This window comes from Cyclopterus lumpus, chromosome 15 (assembly GCF_009769545.1).
Source record: "Cyclopterus lumpus isolate fCycLum1 chromosome 15, fCycLum1.pri, whole genome shotgun sequence".
NCBI lineage: Eukaryota > Metazoa > Chordata > Actinopteri > Perciformes > Cyclopteridae > Cyclopterus > Cyclopterus lumpus.
The window spans coordinates 9,547,109-9,566,168 of NC_046980.1; the positions used below are offsets into that span (position 1 = coordinate 9,547,109).

At 45.2% G+C, this 19,060-nt stretch overlaps 1 protein-coding gene across 2 annotated transcripts in view; it reads right to left on the reverse strand.

Annotated features, from left to right (window-relative positions):
* Window positions 1–19,060, reverse strand: part of LOC117743961 (transcription factor COE3) — a 65,889-nt gene that overhangs the window by 13,858 nt on the left and 32,971 nt on the right. For both annotated transcript variants that reach the window (XM_034551963.1, XM_034551962.1), the window contains exons 7-10: window positions 12,269–12,350; window positions 10,072–10,189; window positions 5,261–5,394; window positions 4,958–5,084 (exon numbers count right to left, since the gene is read on the reverse strand). In XM_034551963.1, coding sequence (XP_034407854.1) covers window positions 4,958–5,084; window positions 5,261–5,394; window positions 10,072–10,189; window positions 12,269–12,350 — 461 coding nt within the window. The remainder of the gene's footprint in view (window positions 1–4,957; window positions 5,085–5,260; window positions 5,395–10,071; window positions 10,190–12,268; window positions 12,351–19,060) is intronic.

The window sequence follows — 19,060 nt, forward strand, 5'->3', positions numbered from 1 at the left end:
AGAAAGGAGGAGGAGGAGGAGGAGGAGTAGGGGAAAGATCCTCGTCTATCAAGAGCCCCCCTCCCTACCTCCTCTGTCTGTCTTTCCTGTGGCAAAGGACTGATGCTGTGACTTACTGAGGACAATCCATTTTAAGAGCCATTACAAAACAGACCTCTAACGATACTGTGGGACAAAAAGTGGGTCCAATTAAAATTAAATCAATGAATACCATCCTTACTGAGAGAAAAAAAACACACACACACACAGCCATACTTTCATTTTTCTCTTGGAATATACCCACAATACATTTCACGGAGAGGTGTAATGGAGGAAAATACATGCTCAACTGCAAGTGCTTATTTCAATCAATTTCCCGGAGCTGGATTTCACAGGTCACTTGCTGATAACACGCAGTGGAATAATGCCACAGTGTGCTTCTCAAAGCCTACCTGACAAGCTGCCTGACAGTGGGGGAGTGCGAGCACGTGTCACGTCAGCCCTCTAATTGGACACAAGGACCTTCCTCCGTGGAACCTTGTCGCGCTCCACACAAGCTCACAAGGCCTTCAAACCAGGCCCATCTAACTTGGCAACGAGTGTCTGCTCTACTCCTGTGGAGTTGGTGCTAAATACCAGAGTTGTAATGAGACAGGCCGGTATGGGGATATGGCTAGTGGATAACATGCTTTGACACATGCTAAAACTGTTGTGCCAACTGGTTACAATCCACTTGACTGTGGCGATGACATTTATAAATGCCTCTTTCATCCTTACTTGCAGAAGTTCGTACTGCATGGGGACTTTACAACCCCCCAAAAAAAAAAATGAATCTGCAGATGAATTTGAAAGCGACTCAAATCCAAAATGCTGTGTAGTTACTTTAAATACACAATGCTTGTATGAAGCATTTGGTGCGTGTTTGGTGAGTCCTCCTCTAAAACTGATGTGTTTACATACCGCTGTGAATTACTTTGATTATAGCATATCTTTGCTGTAGGCCACACCCCATCACTGACCAGCAACCAACCGAGTACCAAACCCAACCCTGTAGAACAGGAAATGAAAAGGAAGCTCTCCATCTGATCAGCCTCTGAGTCTAGAACTTCAAAGTGACAGCAGGGCGTAGAGGAGACGTAAGGATAGGCCCGATTCACAGGCCGAACAGCACAAGGCCCTATCTGATGTGCTCCGATAAAGACGTCTGTGTTTGTTTATTTCATTTTTGGAGGGAGAGGAGGCGAAGGCTCCACAACAGTTGTGTTCCTCGTTCTGAGAGTGGAACAGGAAGTGAGTTTAATTTTGAAAAAACTGAATATCACTATCTGGATAATTTGCTGCCAGTTTTGTTTGCGCAGACATGCATGTAAAGAAATAGAAATTACGTTATTTTTTTGACATTCATGAAGTAAGAAATTGTAGTTGAAACTTAACTAAAAAGAGACCATACTCCTGCACAATGAGCATCTTCCTTTTCCATCCCTTACAGGGCTGACATTTCTTGATCTCCACCAGTATTGAGTGAAGCACACATGACCCCTTTGTCCTTATGTTGATGAATGACTGCCTCCTACCCATTTTGTCAGATTTTGGTGCAGTGGAGTCGATAGCGTCACCTTGACGAGGAAAGTTTGTGATCCATCAGCCCTCAAGGCTGTCTGGCCTCAACTAAGGCCTGGCAAGAGTGGCTCACTGTATGGGGCATCTACTCCATCCAAAATCCTTCACCCAGTATGCTGCTATCGTGTGAGGTCGAACGAGTGGCTCCTATTACTGATGCTTTACAGTGAGGGAAGTAAAAGAAAAAAACGAAAAAAATAAAACACTTGACTTGTACTAATAGCTGGGAAGCCATGCTGGTCACCAAAGGTCTGAAGACGAAGCACCCTGTCAGTGCCCAGCTTGGGAAATTAGCAAATAATGTTCCCTTCCCCCTGACAAATGTGTGACAGTTCGCCTTCGCCAATCATTCTCTCCTAACGTTATGATGCATGTCCTGGATCCCCACTGGAGGATACAGGCGAAGTTTACTGACCCTCAATTTACCCATGACAAATGGGGTCCCGGTAAATGTGCGTTTTCTGGGGCGCGGAAGGGGTTCATTTTAAGCAATCCTGGTTATGTGGATGTCACTGATTAGGATAAATAGTGGCTGAGTGTGTTAGGACTGCTTGCAGAACCATATTACCAAGGGCCTGCATCGGTGCCCCTCGAGGGGAGCTTTCGTGGAAACTTGGCCAAGATAGAAAACCAAAAGCTCTGATGCAATTAGGAGCTTAAATTGGATGAATTGTGCTGCGAACGTTTTTATTTATGATTTACTCTTTGATATAGCACCGTAACAATGCAGTAAAAAGGTTAAGATGCTGCAAATGAGGCTGAAAATTGATACTTTTTTTTCTTCTTTTTTTTTAAGAAATCATCTGATCAAACCAGCATGCACTGTTGTAGTGCAGTGCTTAATATAGTGTAAAGTATAATACAGTATTGACCTTACTACGTACAGCGAGGAGTTTCTCCTCTTGATTTCCTACAACCTTGCGGACAGTTGGACCAATGGATAACCAATACATGGATTCAACAGAGGACAAGCTAGAAATCTCCAAGGGACTACATTTTGTTAGAAGGTAAAAGGTATAGACTGAGATATAGCAAAAAATAGCTGGCATGTCTTTCCTTTAAAAGTGTGCCAATAACGGGTACAGAAGCAGTCAGTAAACTACTGCCTACTAAAGTTTTATATAGTATGTCTGTGTGTCTCATTAGTGTTTTAAACATTCAATAGTCAATGCCAACAGGATTATTTGATATACATTACAGGGTGCTCTCTTTCTGAGAATGGATTGTGAGTTTTGGAGCCGTTCCAGGGTACTAACCCGAGTGAGGACGTGTCCCTCTGCTGTTCGAATTGGCTGCAGTCTCCTCTGTGTTGACTCTTGGTAATTTGTGATAATTTCTTAAATTGAGCGAGTTAAATCTCCACAATTAGGGTGGTGGTGCAAGAAGAGTCAACATAAAAAAAAAAGAAAGAAAGAAACGGTCTAAGTCAGGCTTGAAGCCTTACGCTTTGATAACTACACCTTTTGATATTCACATGTCGCTCTTCAATATGACACCGGAACAATGTGTGCCATTTAGAGAGCACTGTGTCTTACTACATGCAGTTCAGTTCCAGGTAATTTGCTATTGTAACCGCGGGTCATTTCAAACCTATTTGCTCGTGTAGTGCAGTAACACAGAAGGAAAAAGCTATAGTTTGAAATGAGCAGTTTCGCTCTTAAATACATGATCCACTGTCTTGCGCTCAATGCATCACGATGCCCATTCTCGTTTTACTGTCGGGAGAGAAGTAGCTAACATCCTTTCACCTCGCAATTACTGTACATATGGAACCAGTGGTATCTAATTGTGGCGTTATGCGTTCTGCTCTCGTTAACGGTTTCATTCTCTCAACCGTCAACCCTTGTACAATCAGGGTGAGCCACACAGGGAATAGCAGAGCGGAGGAGCCGGACCTGTCTATTCGTGACTTTCTCTTTTAATTCAGCACACTAATCAATTGTACCACCGTTGCCTCCAGGGGTAATTGTATCTTCATACTAACTGGAAGTGAGTAGGAACCCAGCGAAGACAGGGAGGAAGAATGGGTGTGTGGGGGGAGTGGGGGTTGAAAAATCAACAAAGATAGAGAGAAGGGGACACGTTTCCCCAGTAAAACCTGATGGTAATCATCCCAATCCGCTTAGCCTCTGTGACTAATGGGGTCTGTTCTTAAGGGACCTGGTACTTTCACCAGGGTGCTATAGAAGCCATTAATGTCTTAACTTATACACCTTCTCTGTGCTGTGCGGTAGCACATGTACTCACAGACACACACGCTCACGCACACACACACACACACACACACACACACTTCTAAACCCCTCACGCTCGCTCTCACACAAACAGACGCACATACACTTACGCAGCCACACTACACTCCTGTTTCATTATCCTGGTGCCTTGTTGGCCTCTGCTCCGCTCCTGCCAGGGAGGTTAAATGCAGGAGAGCTGGGCCAGACTGCACGGTTGGAGGAGAAGGGGACGGATGGCTGGGGGTGGTGGTAGCGGTGGTTTTGGGGAGCGAGAGAGGGGGGACTTGATGAGAAACAGCTGCCCCGGGATGGAGGGGTCTGGATGGGGGTTTCCGAGGGGGAGTGGGGAGGGGGCTGGGGAGTCCAGGACCAGGCCCAGGCCCACACTTTGCAATTCTGCTGCGCTCAAGGCCAGGGCTGTGCTGTAGGCCTTGGAGTGCTGGGGGAAGTGAGAGTGCTTTGACGCGCCCCCGTTTCATTCTGCCCATCAGAGTTAGAACAGACAGAGGCTTCCAGGTCAGACAGGCTCTGACCCCCACAACCTCTGTCTCCTCACCAATGATGACAGATAAGACCACCACTTCCCTCTGTTAGCCAAGATAATCAGATCCCTTACTTATAGTGTGACACGCACACCCCTTCTCTCACGTCTCTCTGGTCTCTTTGCACACTCCCTCTGCCATGAATTCCTATTGAATACACATGAGAATAACTTCTGACTCGCTCATGCATTTAACCTGGATACTGCTTTTCTAATCTGATTCATAAAAAAAAAATGAAACAAAGCAAATTAGCAGAAAGCATTATCTGTCTCGCAACAGGGCAGATAAAGAGAATTGGCAGAATGAGATATCCTGACAGCTTGAGTTTAACAGAGCTTGGCAGCGCCGTTGTATGACGACAGGTCAGAGGGGGATCGGGTTGCACTTGGAGGAGCCCCTCCACGAAACACCTTTTCCCTAGCAGTGCAGATCTCACACTTTTAACATTCAGCAAGCAGGGCCCTGGTTAGTTCATTATTAGTGCCTGGACCTGGGGCTGTGGGCTCCATCGAGACAGAGGGAGGGGAGGAGAGGGAGGGGAGGAGAGGGAGGGGTGGGGAGGAAGAGGCAGTTTTGACTCACCAGTATAGACGAATCTCCCAGGGGCACCTTTGCAGAACTGCTTTGACTTGTAGGACAGCGTGACTTCCACAACTCCGGGGATGTGCCGAGGTGGAGTCTGGACACGGATGGCGTGTGGAGTTATCAGCTGGATTACAGAGGAAGTGAAAGAAGAAATAATGAGACCTCTGTAATAACAAACTACACAGTCTGTATTGTTAATGCTATTGGCTAGAGGGTTAAATACAACTAGCTGAATTTCTAACACTATATGACTGAATCTTAGTCAAATCTACAATTCCCAAAAGAAACTCGACATCATACCTCACTCCATACGAGCATGGTGCCGAACACGACTTGTAGGCCGTCAAAGAAGTTGTCCCCTATGATGATGACAGTGGCTCCTCCAGTGGTCCATCCCTCACTTGGGCTGATAGCCTTGATGCACGGGGTGGCTGCTTATCCAAGACAAAGAGAAGAGCAAATTCAGCACCTGAGCCTCAACACTCTTCTCCATGTCTCTTTCCATGCAGACATATTGCCGTATCACCTCCATGTCTCTCTCACAAAGACATATCATGTAAATTGCCCGTGTAAAAAAAAAAAAATGATGGATTTGTCCTTTAAGGCATGAGAATCAAAATCATTTATCAGCGCGCTGGAGTGGTGTAGTTAAGCAGACCCTTCAAATGGTCCACTTCACAAAGGCTAAACGCCGGGCTCGCAAGGAAAATGATTTGATGGAGCAAATTATGTGTCAGGGCAAATGCAGCTATCAGAATTGATTAAGCATGCACCCGCATGTACAGTAAAATTTCAAAGTTGAACACATCTTAAATGAGTCAAGGATACTGGCTGTTAAAGTGGAAATGACAAGCTAAAGCTTTGCTGGTTCATATTATTTCATTACCTTTGTTCTGCATATGCAGCACAGTGCGGGCACACTGAGTGTAGTTTCAGGTTTCATAACGTGAAATGCACTCGTGAATTATTCAGATTGTGTTTTGTTTTTTTTTCTCTCCGTGATCGATTCAATCCATTTCATATTGTTTATTACAATGCTTTTCATCTGGCATGACTTCTGCTATGTAGCTCTGCCATTCATCAACAGTCTGGGTTGCTATTATAATCTAATTTGAGTGATCTGGTGCCTCACATTCACTGTCATTTGATGCATTACCTTAATATGGTGTTGAGCACAACACCGTGTTTACAACAGAAATAGCATGACAGCTAGCCATAAAATAGCAATATCAAATTTAATCTATTTCCATCAATATCTTTTAATACACTATGAATTGTGCATGTTTTTCCTCGTCTTCGAAAATGTGAGCAACTATTTCAGCAAGTTTCTTTTTTCTTTACAAGCTCGGTTCTAAACCTCTATTATCCTTTCCATCCAGTAAGTAAATCACAGTCGGCCATTGTTGTATGGATCACCTCCGACAAGACATCTCCCTTTGTTTGCCTTGCTGTTGGGTCTGTTCAGGTCATGTTTGCTCTCTCTCCCTGCCCATAAAGTGCACACACACACATTGGTACTACAGGGAATCTGACTTTAACAGGCGCTGTTGACTTCATGCTAATCACCTCGTACAGATTTTCATTTGTGAGGCCTGGAGGAGTGACATTTGCTTTCCTTAATTGCGAAGCGGAGCGTCTGAAAGAGGACCAACCCTCTATGGGCATGCTGGCCCCCCTCTAAGGGCCTGACCTTCATCAGTGCGGACGATTACAGCAAATAATTCACCCTTCAAAATTACTGTAAACAAATTGACTTTGGGGATGAGAGGGGGGGGGGGTGCAGGAAGGAGGAGGAGGCAAGAAAACGGCCTGATGGCGACGGTGACTGTTGGGGGGCAGCTGCAGCCTGAAACCTACGAACGGCACACGCACGCACGCACGCACACACACAGACGCGCAACCTCGGAAATCCCAGTGCCCCCTCCCACACACAGAAGGACCCATGGAGAGGCAGCGACTGAGGCCCTAAGCCGTCCACCCTTCTGCCTAAAAATTTGCATATGTCTCAATGCACAGACAGAGAGGGGAGCATGTGCTGAATGGGGACCGTGGCGAAGTGGATTACACAGTCAGCGCAGGCGATCTGATGACAGACACGCACAATGCCCCCTCAGCAGATGATAGGCATCATGAGGAGTGGACGGATGAGGATGCAAAGAGCCAGCTTGCCGGGTCTGAATGTTGCATCACTAAGTCTTTACAAACTTTGCGCTACAGTAGAGGAAAAATTCAATTCAATTTCAATTCATATGTCATAGCTCGTTTTGGGTTTTTATGATGCTGAATTGTTCCCCTATCTATTTTGTATGCGTGAGTGAATTTATTTTAAGATCCACTGTTAAATGACCTTAGGCTGCCGATCTGTGATCCGACCTAATCTTTTTCCTCAACGGTTAGGGTTAGCCGTAGAGGACGTCAAAACTGATCCGAGATCTGAACAGAGGAGGTCTCGGCGCTAGTATTGTGACACTCAAACAGGTCTGATGTGGCCCCGCGAAGCCGTCCTTTGTTCTGCCTGCTGAAATGTGTTGTAATTGTGCTGTGGGATGTCCAGATGGTCGGTTGATAGTGCAGCTGATGGGATTATACCTTTTACCTCTCCCTGGGCCATCTGTTCCCTTTGACTCTCTCTCTCTCTCTCTCTCTCTCTCTCTCTCTCTCTCTCTCTCTCTCTCTCTCTCTCTCTCACACACACTCTCTCCTACTCTCTCCTTCTCTTTTCCTACTCTCCTTTCCCCCCCCCCTGCCTTTTTTTCTCCCTCTCTTTCTTCCTCTTAGGCCCAGCAGTCTGGATTCACTTGTCTTTATTGCATAAACCCTAACAGCATTACAGCCACTTGGCATGCAAATGAGGCAGGCGCTGCAGGCTCTATGCTGAGTCTCCTATATTGTCTGGGGCTCTATAATGGTGGAACTGAGCTAAGGAACGTGTGTGTGTGTGGGGTGTGAGTTAGAGAAAGAGTCTGTGTGTGTGTGTCGGTGCTGTGCTGTTCGTGTGTGTTTTCATGTGTGTGTGGGTGGGGGGGGCGGTGAGGGAGGGGGATGCTGTGTGTGAACGACTCTGCTATTTGTGAGCGTGTTTATGCACCTTTGAGCCTGAATCTATACATGTTTGAGTGACAGGCAGCCACAAAGCACATTTGTGTCTGAATGCATAATATGCTTGTTGTGCGACAGTACACACAAGTGAACAAAAATGTCACATGGTGATATTCAGTCTGTCAGATCACGGGCTATCCCGTCTCTGCACCAATAGGGGGCAGCACCTCTTGATCCATGCGAGCAAGTCGGTGCAAGTGCAGTGTGGGCTGAGAGGAAGGATGCCTCTCTGTTTCAGCCACACAGGCAGTCGGCCAGCCAGGCACATATCTAAAGCTTCTCGCCCAGTGAACTCCCGAGGAAGAATGTGTTGCTAATTTAAAGCACGCTGTCTGCCTGCTAGTTGTCCAAGCACTGAGGACATGGCTGGAATTACATTTTATGACCGCTGCTCCTTTTCTCACGTCTCTGTTTGGTAAAGGGGACTCAAACAAAGCCAGCAATTGTTGTTGATGCATGTTAAATTAGTTTGTTATGGAGCTGAGCCTTGGAGGGAGAAAGAAAAGAAAGAAAAGGGAAAAAAAGATCTCAACTTGTGAGAGCACACGCGTTTATGCAGAGGGATGGTGTATTAAAGTTATTAGACAAAGACGTGTTCAACTGGGCGGTTGACAATAGCTTCTTTACGGGGCGTCACTCTGCTGCTTTGAAGAGTGTGGTGAAGAGAGGAAGAAAGGGATGGGTTGGGGTAACCTGTAAAGAACACAAGCACACACACACACACACACACACACACAGACACACGAAACACACGGGATCCCATGGGAGAGGGGGAACATGGAGGCAAGGGCTCAACCTCTTTAATTGCTCCCCTCATTAAGAAACTGGTTGCTAGGCGATCCACACCTATCGTGTCATAAATGTGAAACACACAAACAGAACGTCAGCGAACATAATGACTTTGGTGCTCCGGGCAGGACTTTAATTATTTGATTTTGTTCTCCAGTAGAGGAGTCATTAATAAAGACAAAAACAAATAGATTAGCTTTTCCCCCCACTAGGACTGGAGAGCACTGGGATATATTAATTGTCTAGTCTTTTTATTAGTCGTTGTTGTATTAAACATTACATTTGCTTTTGGTGATAGAACCATTAATGCCCATTAATGTGTAGAGAAGCTTGTTTTAGTCAGTGGTGTATATAAACTGTTTGCCCAGCCATAATTGGCTCTTGAAATCTGAAGATAAGCAATTTGCACAATTGGCCCTAGTCAGTTCTCTTCTTTTTTCTTTTTTTTCTCCACAATCTTTCAGCTGCATGTGCTCCCATCTGCGAGCGGAGGCCACGAGGGTCATAAGGTTATGTTTAGTGCGTTTTACTTTTTGGATTTCCCATGGTTTGGTGGTCCTTCCTTTCTCTCTTTTGGCTGAGCAGGCAATCAGTCTATCATATGGAATCAGTTGGAAGAAAAACAGTAAGTTCTGTTTTTCTCATAGAACGCCCCCACCCCCCACCACCCCCCACGCCCACTCCGCGCACACACACACACACACACATTGTCGACCCCCCCTTCCCTCCCCCTTCCCCCCTCCTTTCTCTCATTCTCTTTCCTCCCCCTGTTTCAGCTCACTCACAACTAAATCTGCAGAACCCAATGACAGGAAATTGACCTCACAGCCAAATTCTTAAGCAATTTGATCATGTTTCACAAAGGGCTTTTAGGACAAATGTAGGTGCATTAGGAGACTGGAAGTAGTATAACTTTTTTTTAAATCGTGAATTAGCCTGAGTATTGTCCTCATCATTAGTGATATCGACATGATAAATACGCAGAGTAATGCACACTGTTTCCAGTCAAGGCATAGCAATAGGTATGATGGAGGCAGAAAGCAATTTAAAAAGTGAAAATGAAAGTTATGGAGGAATCAAAAAAAAAATCTAAGGGACTAAAAGCAACTATGTCTGTGATTGGTGAAATGGGTGGATGTCTAAAAGAAACTAAGAGAAAAGGGAGCGTAGCAAAATATAGGATGTAAAAATGAGCCTACCATTCTCCAGATAGTGAGGCGTACCTTCTGAAGGGTCGAGTCTGCGGGCCCTTCGCCCATGCTTGGAATTGTTGTGTACGAACATGTTGTCAGAAACAGCCAGGACATGGCCGTCCACATTGACGGTCGTCGATACGACAACCTGCAACAGAAGTGAAGGTGAAACATGCAATTTAATACATTGTGAGATAAAGATGAAGACAGAGAAATATAGTTGTCCAGACATTCTCATTAATGGTGTGTGGGGTACAGGGGATACACGAATGCTTTAGAAACCCAGTTGTGTCCAGGTACATGCCTGTGTGCTATATTGATTGCTATTGTCAAACCTCTTGGAGTGGTTGTTCTCTTTGGACATATCACATTACCGTTCTCCTGCTTCTCAGCCATTTTGTTTGAGCTTTTTAGTGTCTTGCATTTGTGAACAGCTAATTGACTTTTCAATCACTAAAATACCATTTCCGTTTACTGTCATCATAGCCCGAGCTCAGAATTATTGATCAGCTTGTCCATCTATTTGAGGATGGAAGGCCTCCCTTTTAATTTTTTTACTGGAGTCATTAGCAACTGAACCATGCTCCATCCCATCACTCAACAAACATTTTACTAGGATCGGATTCCAAACCGCACTCCATATTTCATAATGCTTATTTTTGTTGTTGTTTTTTTGGCTACCACATCTCCAAACAGTGAGCCGCATGTGAATGGCCAAAGTGTTTCTGAGCCGGAAACAGAGAGCCCCTCTCAGGTTTGCTTCGCCGGTAAGTGACCTCGGTGTAGCAGTGGAATTTAGGGGGGCGCTTTTTTGGGTTGGTTTGGGAGGCTGGGGGGCTGTAAGGGGGAGGAGGGGGGAGAAGGGGAAGTGAAAGAGCTCCATTCTTGTGTGCAGGTTCAGAGCTGGGCCAAGCTGAGGATGATGGATTGAGCCCTCTCTGGCCTCCAGCTGGTTTTTGGGGGTAATAAGTGGAGTGGAAGGCATGCAGAATACACAACTTTGGCCAGAGAAACACCTACGGTGGAGCATCTGGGAAACCTATTTAGGGGGAAATGGCATACTAACTGTTGGACTGAAGTCGAGGGATGATCGTCAGCAAAAAAAAAAAAATCTTGTTATTTTAAACTTAATGTTCATGTTTTAGTTTCACAAAAAAAAAAAAGAAAGAAACTTAGTTCTGGCATTCCTTTTGACACACGGGAGTAAGAGGTGAAAGCCCTTGGTGGCTGTCATGCATCAGTCCACATTCACCCTGAGGGAAGATTTCAGGAGGCAGGGGATGTCTGATGGTAGTGACATCAGGAGGGGACACCCTGTCTTGTCTGTTTCATGTCTAGCTTTCCTCCTGGAGGATGCTAACTTGTGTGTCTATCACAGAACAGTGCTGTCAGTGACGGATGCCCACCTGTAGTGTGTCACTATCCTGAGAGGACATATCACACTAAACCCTCACTCTCTCTCCTTGACCTAGTGGGGAAAGTGTCTGGGTAGAATGGATACACGGTCGGACACATGGATCAGCGGGGGGAGGGGGGGGGGGACAATCATTTCTTGGCTCAACTACGTGACACATGAGAAGCGAGAGGGTTAAAGAAGCAGTAAAAGTTCCCAGCGGTGATGTCCTTTTCGTGTAAATCGTAGCATTTTGTCAGCCCGCAATAATGATGGTTTTCAGATGGTTTTCATTGGCTACACAGTGAACTGCATATGTGTGAGTTTAAGTATATGCATATGGTGGTTAAGAATGAGAGAGGGATGTAGAGAAAGCAAATATATGCACTTCTGGCTTCCACGGGCATCCATCCATGTGTGCGTGCGTGTGTGTGTGTGTGTGTGTGTGTGCACACTTTCACATATGTGTGTATAAGAAGGTATGCGTTTCCGCTGCCAGACAGATCCTGAGTTAACACTGTTGTTACATGTGGTTGGATCGTCCTCCCCTCTGCGCTGAGGCTCAGAAAACTGTCAGGAACGCGATTGATGGCACTCTAAAATCCTATATCCTTATTTGTGTCAGATGCTATTCGCTAATAAATATTCTGTCCTGAGCACACAGGACACAAAATCTCTCTCTCTCTCTTTCTTTCTGGGTTTTGCCGACAATTGTTTTCATATGTGTGTCGATGCGACTTAATGTAGTGCGCCTCTATACATTGTCCACCTGTGTGTCTGCAAAGAGAGAGACAGACAGGCTGCTGTGGGGAATCTGTGTGAGACTTCAGTCACCTGGAATCTGCGCATGTCTCGGGGATTCCCTGCATTCTTCAGACAGTTCTGATTGCACTTGAGGAAGAACTTGAGGAAGAATCTGAAAGAGAGCACAAAACAAAACGCAAAGGCAATTAGTACCACCTTTTTCAAATGACAATGTTGTGGAAGGATTATCAAAAACGCTCCCGCATCTGACCCGTTCATCAGAAACAAACATGACATTGCACCCTTTCGGTCAGGGGGGGGGGGGGGGGGGGGGGGGAAGTCTCAGCGTTTCATTCTCTCACAATCAAGAGCATCAGCCTCTTTCTCATCTCATCCCCTCACCTGAGTTCATGGGTCTTTCCCAACACCCATCTGCCACTAACATACAGGAAGTCACTTGATATTCCACCCACCTATTTAATCCCAGGACACCCCCTGTGCAATTAAAGTACTCCTGTTCAATAGGGAAGCAAATGAGGCCCACCTGTGACCAGGTCTTGTTTGAAGAGCATCAGGGATAAAGGACCTAACAAGGTGGGAGCGCGCCACAAAACTTATAGTCCTGTCAGGCAATTAGGCGGACACTCCTGGGACCACCGTATGCCACGTACACACACACACACACACACATACAACGCATACACACACCCGTGCACTTGTGGGTGGGTGAGGCAATTATGCCACAAATTACAACCTGGCTAATCGTCTCTGAACAAATGTCACGTCTGAGTGAGATCTGGGCTTGGTTAGTTCCTACGCCGCCTTCCTCGCCTTCTCTCAGGTGTCGCAAAAATGTATTGATAAAGCCTCGTGTTGAGAGCTGGATATCAGATGTGGCCTCACGGACGTGGAATAGTTAAAAAGCCACACAAAAAAGATTAACAACAGGGCCAAATAATAGAAAATGTCTCCGATGTAGCCTATTGTGTAAATTCTTTACACAACCCCACAGAATAAACAATGAAATTGACTTGTTTTTGTAAATTCTCCCCGAAGAATCATGACTGATTGTGCCTTTGCTTTCTCCGATTCATTATAAATACCACACGGAGATATTTATTTTTCATCACATTGCACTTGCATTGCTATATGCAATATTGTGGTTTCCATTGTAATACTACGTCGGCTCACAGAATCACAGCGGCTCATTGGATTACCATAGATTGCACCATAGATTGCATGGCCTTTTCATTCCGCTAAATACAGTGGCTTGTGTGGCCTGTGAGGACGCTTTCACAACACTTAAGACTTCTTGTTCACCCAGTGGGATCCTGGCCAGCCCATAAATCAGAGTCTGAAATGACCCTTCTAACCCTGGCCACATTAACACATGCACTGGTCATTTAGAAGTGTTCTTCGATAGACTCCTATACCTTGTGCTCCGACGAGGGCCCAGGAGGGAGAGGAGAGGTGAGAAAATATTTTCACTCCACATCCAAGGAGCTTTGGCTTGGACATCAATAAAAGACGTTTTAACCCATGCCAGAATGCTGATTGCCTGTCGGTGTGTGGTGAGGCCATAAAAAACCTGACTTGTCATTAGTGCATTTCGCTTGATTGTGTTCACTGTGTTTTCGGGTTGCATCTGTTGGCTGATCATCAAAATGACCATTATGTACTCTAATTCCCTGACCCTGTTTTTATTTCCCCAAAGAGTCATAATGTAGAGCAGCAGACATCTGCGGAAAGCAGACCTGAAATACGACTTTTATTTGTCTGTCGCCTCTCATACAGATTGGGTAAGGTGTGTGTGTGTGTGTGTGTGTGTGTGCGTGTGTGTGTGTGTGTGTGCATGTGCATGCATCATCCGTTGGAAGACAATTTATGTCAGAGATAGAATACATTTCCTCGGCAATGCATTGACTTCACGAAAGAAACACATTACTTTCAGAGTTAGTATTTCCTCTTGTCTTGGATACTTTAATGCTTTTACATACTGTTCCTTCTACAGCGAAACCAAAAGTTCAGAAACAATAAGCATAAGAAATGCAGTGCCCACGCTATCATAAAGTGGCTCCTTTATGTTTACTGTTATGAAGGCAATTAAGCACAATTTCTCTACTAAAAAGATAAGCTTAATTTTCATAGTCTACAGCAGTGGCAGTGCTGTAGCATCCATTACATTTGAGTTGGTTAAGATTCTCCATGAGCACAGTGCAAATTGGTCCTCGGTGAGAAGGAGAGCAATTAAGACGAGGCCCCACTCTCTCTCTTTTACTTCTTAAATATCTACAGAAGTTTGTGCTGGTGTTTTGGCACGCACGGAGACAAAAGGAGGTTGTTTAATTGTTTTTTAATGGGATATCAAGTCGTCGCTGCCATTAGATGTTGGCAATGGAGGGCAAAGGGGGATAGAGAGAAAGAATGAACTGCAATTAGGTTTGATTAAAGCTATCCTTCTCAATAATCAGCTGTTCTGACAGGACAGGGGGACCCTGGTGGCCGCTGAGATGGAGGAAGGTGTTGAGTGATATTAAGGCCAATGAAGGGGATATTAACATGGCTAATTAAAGCTCTTCCAAAGCCGGGAGAGGAGGCTCTCAGCGGACCGCACTGGATGAAATAATCGGCCGAGGCAGCTATCAGTTGGAGGAGGGAGAGAAAAGGAGTGCGGGGAGGGGTGGGGTGTAGTCCATCGGAGGGAAGGGGGGGGGGGGGGTGTAGAGGGAGGTATAGTGGGAGGCGTAAAGGAAAACTATGAAGTGTGAAGAAAGACAAAGAGGAAGACATCGACAGGCATATAGAGAAAGACTTCCAGGGCAGCCACGGAAGCTCATTTTGACATCAGCGCTGTCTCTGTCTGCATGCCCGAAGTCTGCCAGTATAACTAAGACCTGACATCAGCTTTTATCTCCGACAGCCAGTCATACAGGTCCACAAATCAACGTTAAAACAATCCTGCTCATGCCTTGGTCTAAGGCAATTAATCGGATTCTCCTGTAGTACCTCCATGCGCGCCCACTGCCGAAGCTACTAATCATGCCATAATGATTTCTCTCCCTCTGGTCAAAGGGGAAATAGATTGTCTCTTTAGTAATGCAGCAGGCTCGGTGCCTTCCACTCCCTGGCTTCACAGACCCGGTAATTGAGGAGAAAAAGGCCGACTTTGGCACTTTGACTGATTTGAGGGCTGCTAGACCCTCTTATCTTTACTCTGATCATTTTAGGCTGACACTCAAAGGAAGACCCATCGCCCTAATTCTAGCTCACCCTCTCCCATCATCAAACAGAGGGGAAATAGAAGAAGAAAAAAAGAAGAGAGAAGGGAAAAAAACAAACAGGCAGGGTGAGGAAGGCCTTCTCTCATTTAAATGGCCAACTTAATTGCAGGGTTGATGTCACTCATGCATAAATGTCCATCCCTTTGATTTGAGCGAAGAGGGCAAATAAGGATAATGTTGTATTATTAAGGAGGCTATGGCTCTCCTGTCAATTTTATTCATCTTTTTTAACTATTCATTTTCATATTAGTATTATTTTTAATGACTTGTAAGAAATTCAAAGTTCAAAGTCTGCTATTTGAAATTATTTTTCACTCGCTAGTTTCTTAATTACACACATGGGGGATATGTTTTTTCTCTTCAATAGTACACCTTATTGTACAAAAAGCTCTTCCCCTTATTTGTTTAGGCCGTTACACAATACACTGACAGATGGCCACAGTATCCGTAAGAGTCAGACAATCTGCTGACACAAGATCTCTACGCTGAGATAGTAGTACACGGGTCAATAGCGTATCGGGTTTCCAAAACGCCGGGGTCTTAATGTCAAGCCTCCTGCCTCTCCTACCTACTGCTCCAGTTATTAGGCACTCCAGTGAACTGCATTCAGATTCCTGTTGTGACAAGGCGGAGCAGGTAAAACGAGAAATAGAGACACTTATAGATCTTAATCTTCCCGAGCACTTATTTATGCAACTGAGTGGTCTTGGATATGGAGATATATATATATATATATATATATATATATATATATATATATATATATATATATATATATATATATATATATATATCCGTCAGTTAAGTCCCTGAGAGGCCCGGCTGAGCTGCGTGGCCATTCCTGTCGTATTCTGGTTCGCTGCTGTCTTCTCTCGTCAAGCAGAGCTGTTTTTCTCGCCTTAGCTGAAGTAAACCACAGCACATTAACAATATTTGCTCTACCCCTGTACAAGCGCCGAGGGACCGGACCCACAGATCCTATCACTTCTTTATCAGGGAACAAGTGCCTCACTATCCAACCTTATTGGGTTTGGGAGATTAACCCCTTCCACTCACGGCCTCGGCCCATCTCCTCCGAGAGCAGCAAGGCAGATGTCACTGTGATTATTATTGTTCGACATCAAATATCCCAACTACATGTCTCTGAGAATTTATTGGGTATTTCCAAGGCCTTTTTTTGATTTTCTTTCTTTCTTTCTTTTTTTCAGCTGCTATTGTCAGTTCATGTTGTTGTTTCATATTTCATATTTTTGTTGGTGTTGTGTGTGTGTGTGTGTGTGTGTGTGTTGCGGGGGTGTCACAAATAATTTATGTGCTTCCTCTGCACCCTAAGATGTAGCTGTGTCCCTCCATTCATCCCTCTTTACCCTCTCCTCCACCATCCCCCTTTACTTTCTAATGGGCAGAGTGGCATTGACATTATTTCACTTGAGGATCCCTCACTCTGTCAATCCCTCTTCATTTACTCCATGGCTACAGGACTCATTATGGTATCTCGTCCTCCTCCTCTCTCTTTCTCTTGTGCTCTCACTCATTTTCCTCACCTTCTCTCTCTCTCTCGCTCTCTCTCTGGACACTGTTAGTTTCTTACTTAAGAGAAACGCTCGTCTTCACAAATGGTCTCACGTCAAACCCACTCCTAGCAAGCCCCCACTGATTCCCTTCAGGCTTTGGCGCAGGTTTACTGTAACAGATTAGACGAACACTCGGAGCTCCTGCTAACTATCCATCACTTGCTAACAGTGGACTAAGGCTGTGTGCTTTATGCAGCTTTTAGCTCCAGCCCGCCACATACTGCATGTTTAGCCCCGAGCTTTCTCTCTGCCTCTCCCATCCCCGCACATCAAGATACTGCTGAGGCTGTGTACTGTTGCACGCTGTTCTTTGTTTTACTCTGAATACGCCTTTTCTCTACAAGGACTTTGAAAACAATATAATAAGACACGAGACATAAATAATTCTGCGTTGTTTTGTCTTGCCCTGCCCTGTTGTAACAACGAATCAAACACTGGTTGCCGCTATAGAGCCCGCATCATCTACATCCCGACTGGAATTCATAAATATTATTGGATCATCACCGGCACCATAAAAACCTGCGTGATGATGATTGCTGATAATGACTTTGACAGTCTCAATAATGTCGGTCGTGAGGTTGCTGACATAAAAAAAATAATAATAATCACGTACATCAACAATACAGTTCTCGGGAACATTTACTCGTCTCAACAGCTGGACGGCGGAGAGGTGTCTCCAGGTTATTTGTGCGCAGGAGGAAAAATATGGTGCTTTGATTACTGGTCAGCATTGGAGCTTGGGGCCTTGAGGAAATACCAGTCAGCACCTCCGCGCACTAGTGAGATGGAAGATAAGCATATGTTGGAGGAACTGGCTGGGGTGAATAGTAGTATTTAGGGTGATGGACGGGGGGTTTCTGGAAGGCCCCAGAGCCGGCCAACAATGAGAGCCATACAGCGCCGTCTCTCTCCTGTGCCACCTCTGAGTGATCAGACCCCGGCAACATGCAAAGGAACGCAGCTGTACAGGCAGGGCCAGCAGGAGGGCTTTGACCGTTTACCGACAGCCATGCTGGATCCAGCAGGCCAGTGGGGGCCTATTTGCATATGAGCTTGTGTACGTTTGTGTGTGTGTGTGTGTGTGTGTATTACATATAGGTCGGTGAGTCAGTGGTTTTGCTGTCTGTCCATGCATGCTCAAATGTATTCGAGTGTATTTCTACACCATATTATTACTAATGTATAATACATACATCTAAAGTGGCTGTCAGGACTGGTCAGTCGTCATAAAACATGAGGCAGCCACTCTGACATCGCAGCCACATTAACGCATTCTCAGAAGGGAAAAAAAACACCCACTGTGGACTGTCATGTAGGCAGGGGGGTGGGGGGGGGGGGAATAGAGACCGAAAGACAGAGAGCGGGTCGGTGCTTAAAGCTAACAGGTAACCTTTCTGTGCACCTAGGACAAAGGCAGGGGGAAAAAGAAAATGTCAAATTAAGAGAGGCCAGGCAGAGAGACGTGGCTGCCATATTTGTGTGAAAGCCCAGTGCTGTTGGCAGCAGAGATGGCTGCTTTCTGATTCATCTGGGGCCGTATGGCAAAGCTTTGTCAGTCTGTGCGAGGTATAAATAATTCAGGGTGAGAGATGGCAATTACAGGGCCCTGCACAACCAAAATGAATATTTTATAAGGACTAAAACTGCCCTGGAATGAATCACACACATGGAGTCACACACACATACACACACACGCACACACAAGCATAAGTGAATGTGTGCACACGCACACGTAACCACACATGTACCCAAACACACACACACACACAAAGGTAGCACATATGAACCTTTAGCTGTGTTGTATTGTTGACAATATAACTATTTCATCATATAAACCTCTGCATTGTGGGTTAATAATTTGTTATCTGCTTGCATGTGTGATTCCTCACAATATTTGGTAAAGGGGGAAGGAGCGTGTTAGATTTGTTGTTCTGTTGTGAGAGAAAAAACATTTACCACCACAATACCTGTTTATGATTTTAACTACTCAGTGGCCCATTTGAAATATATTAGCATGAAATGAAAAT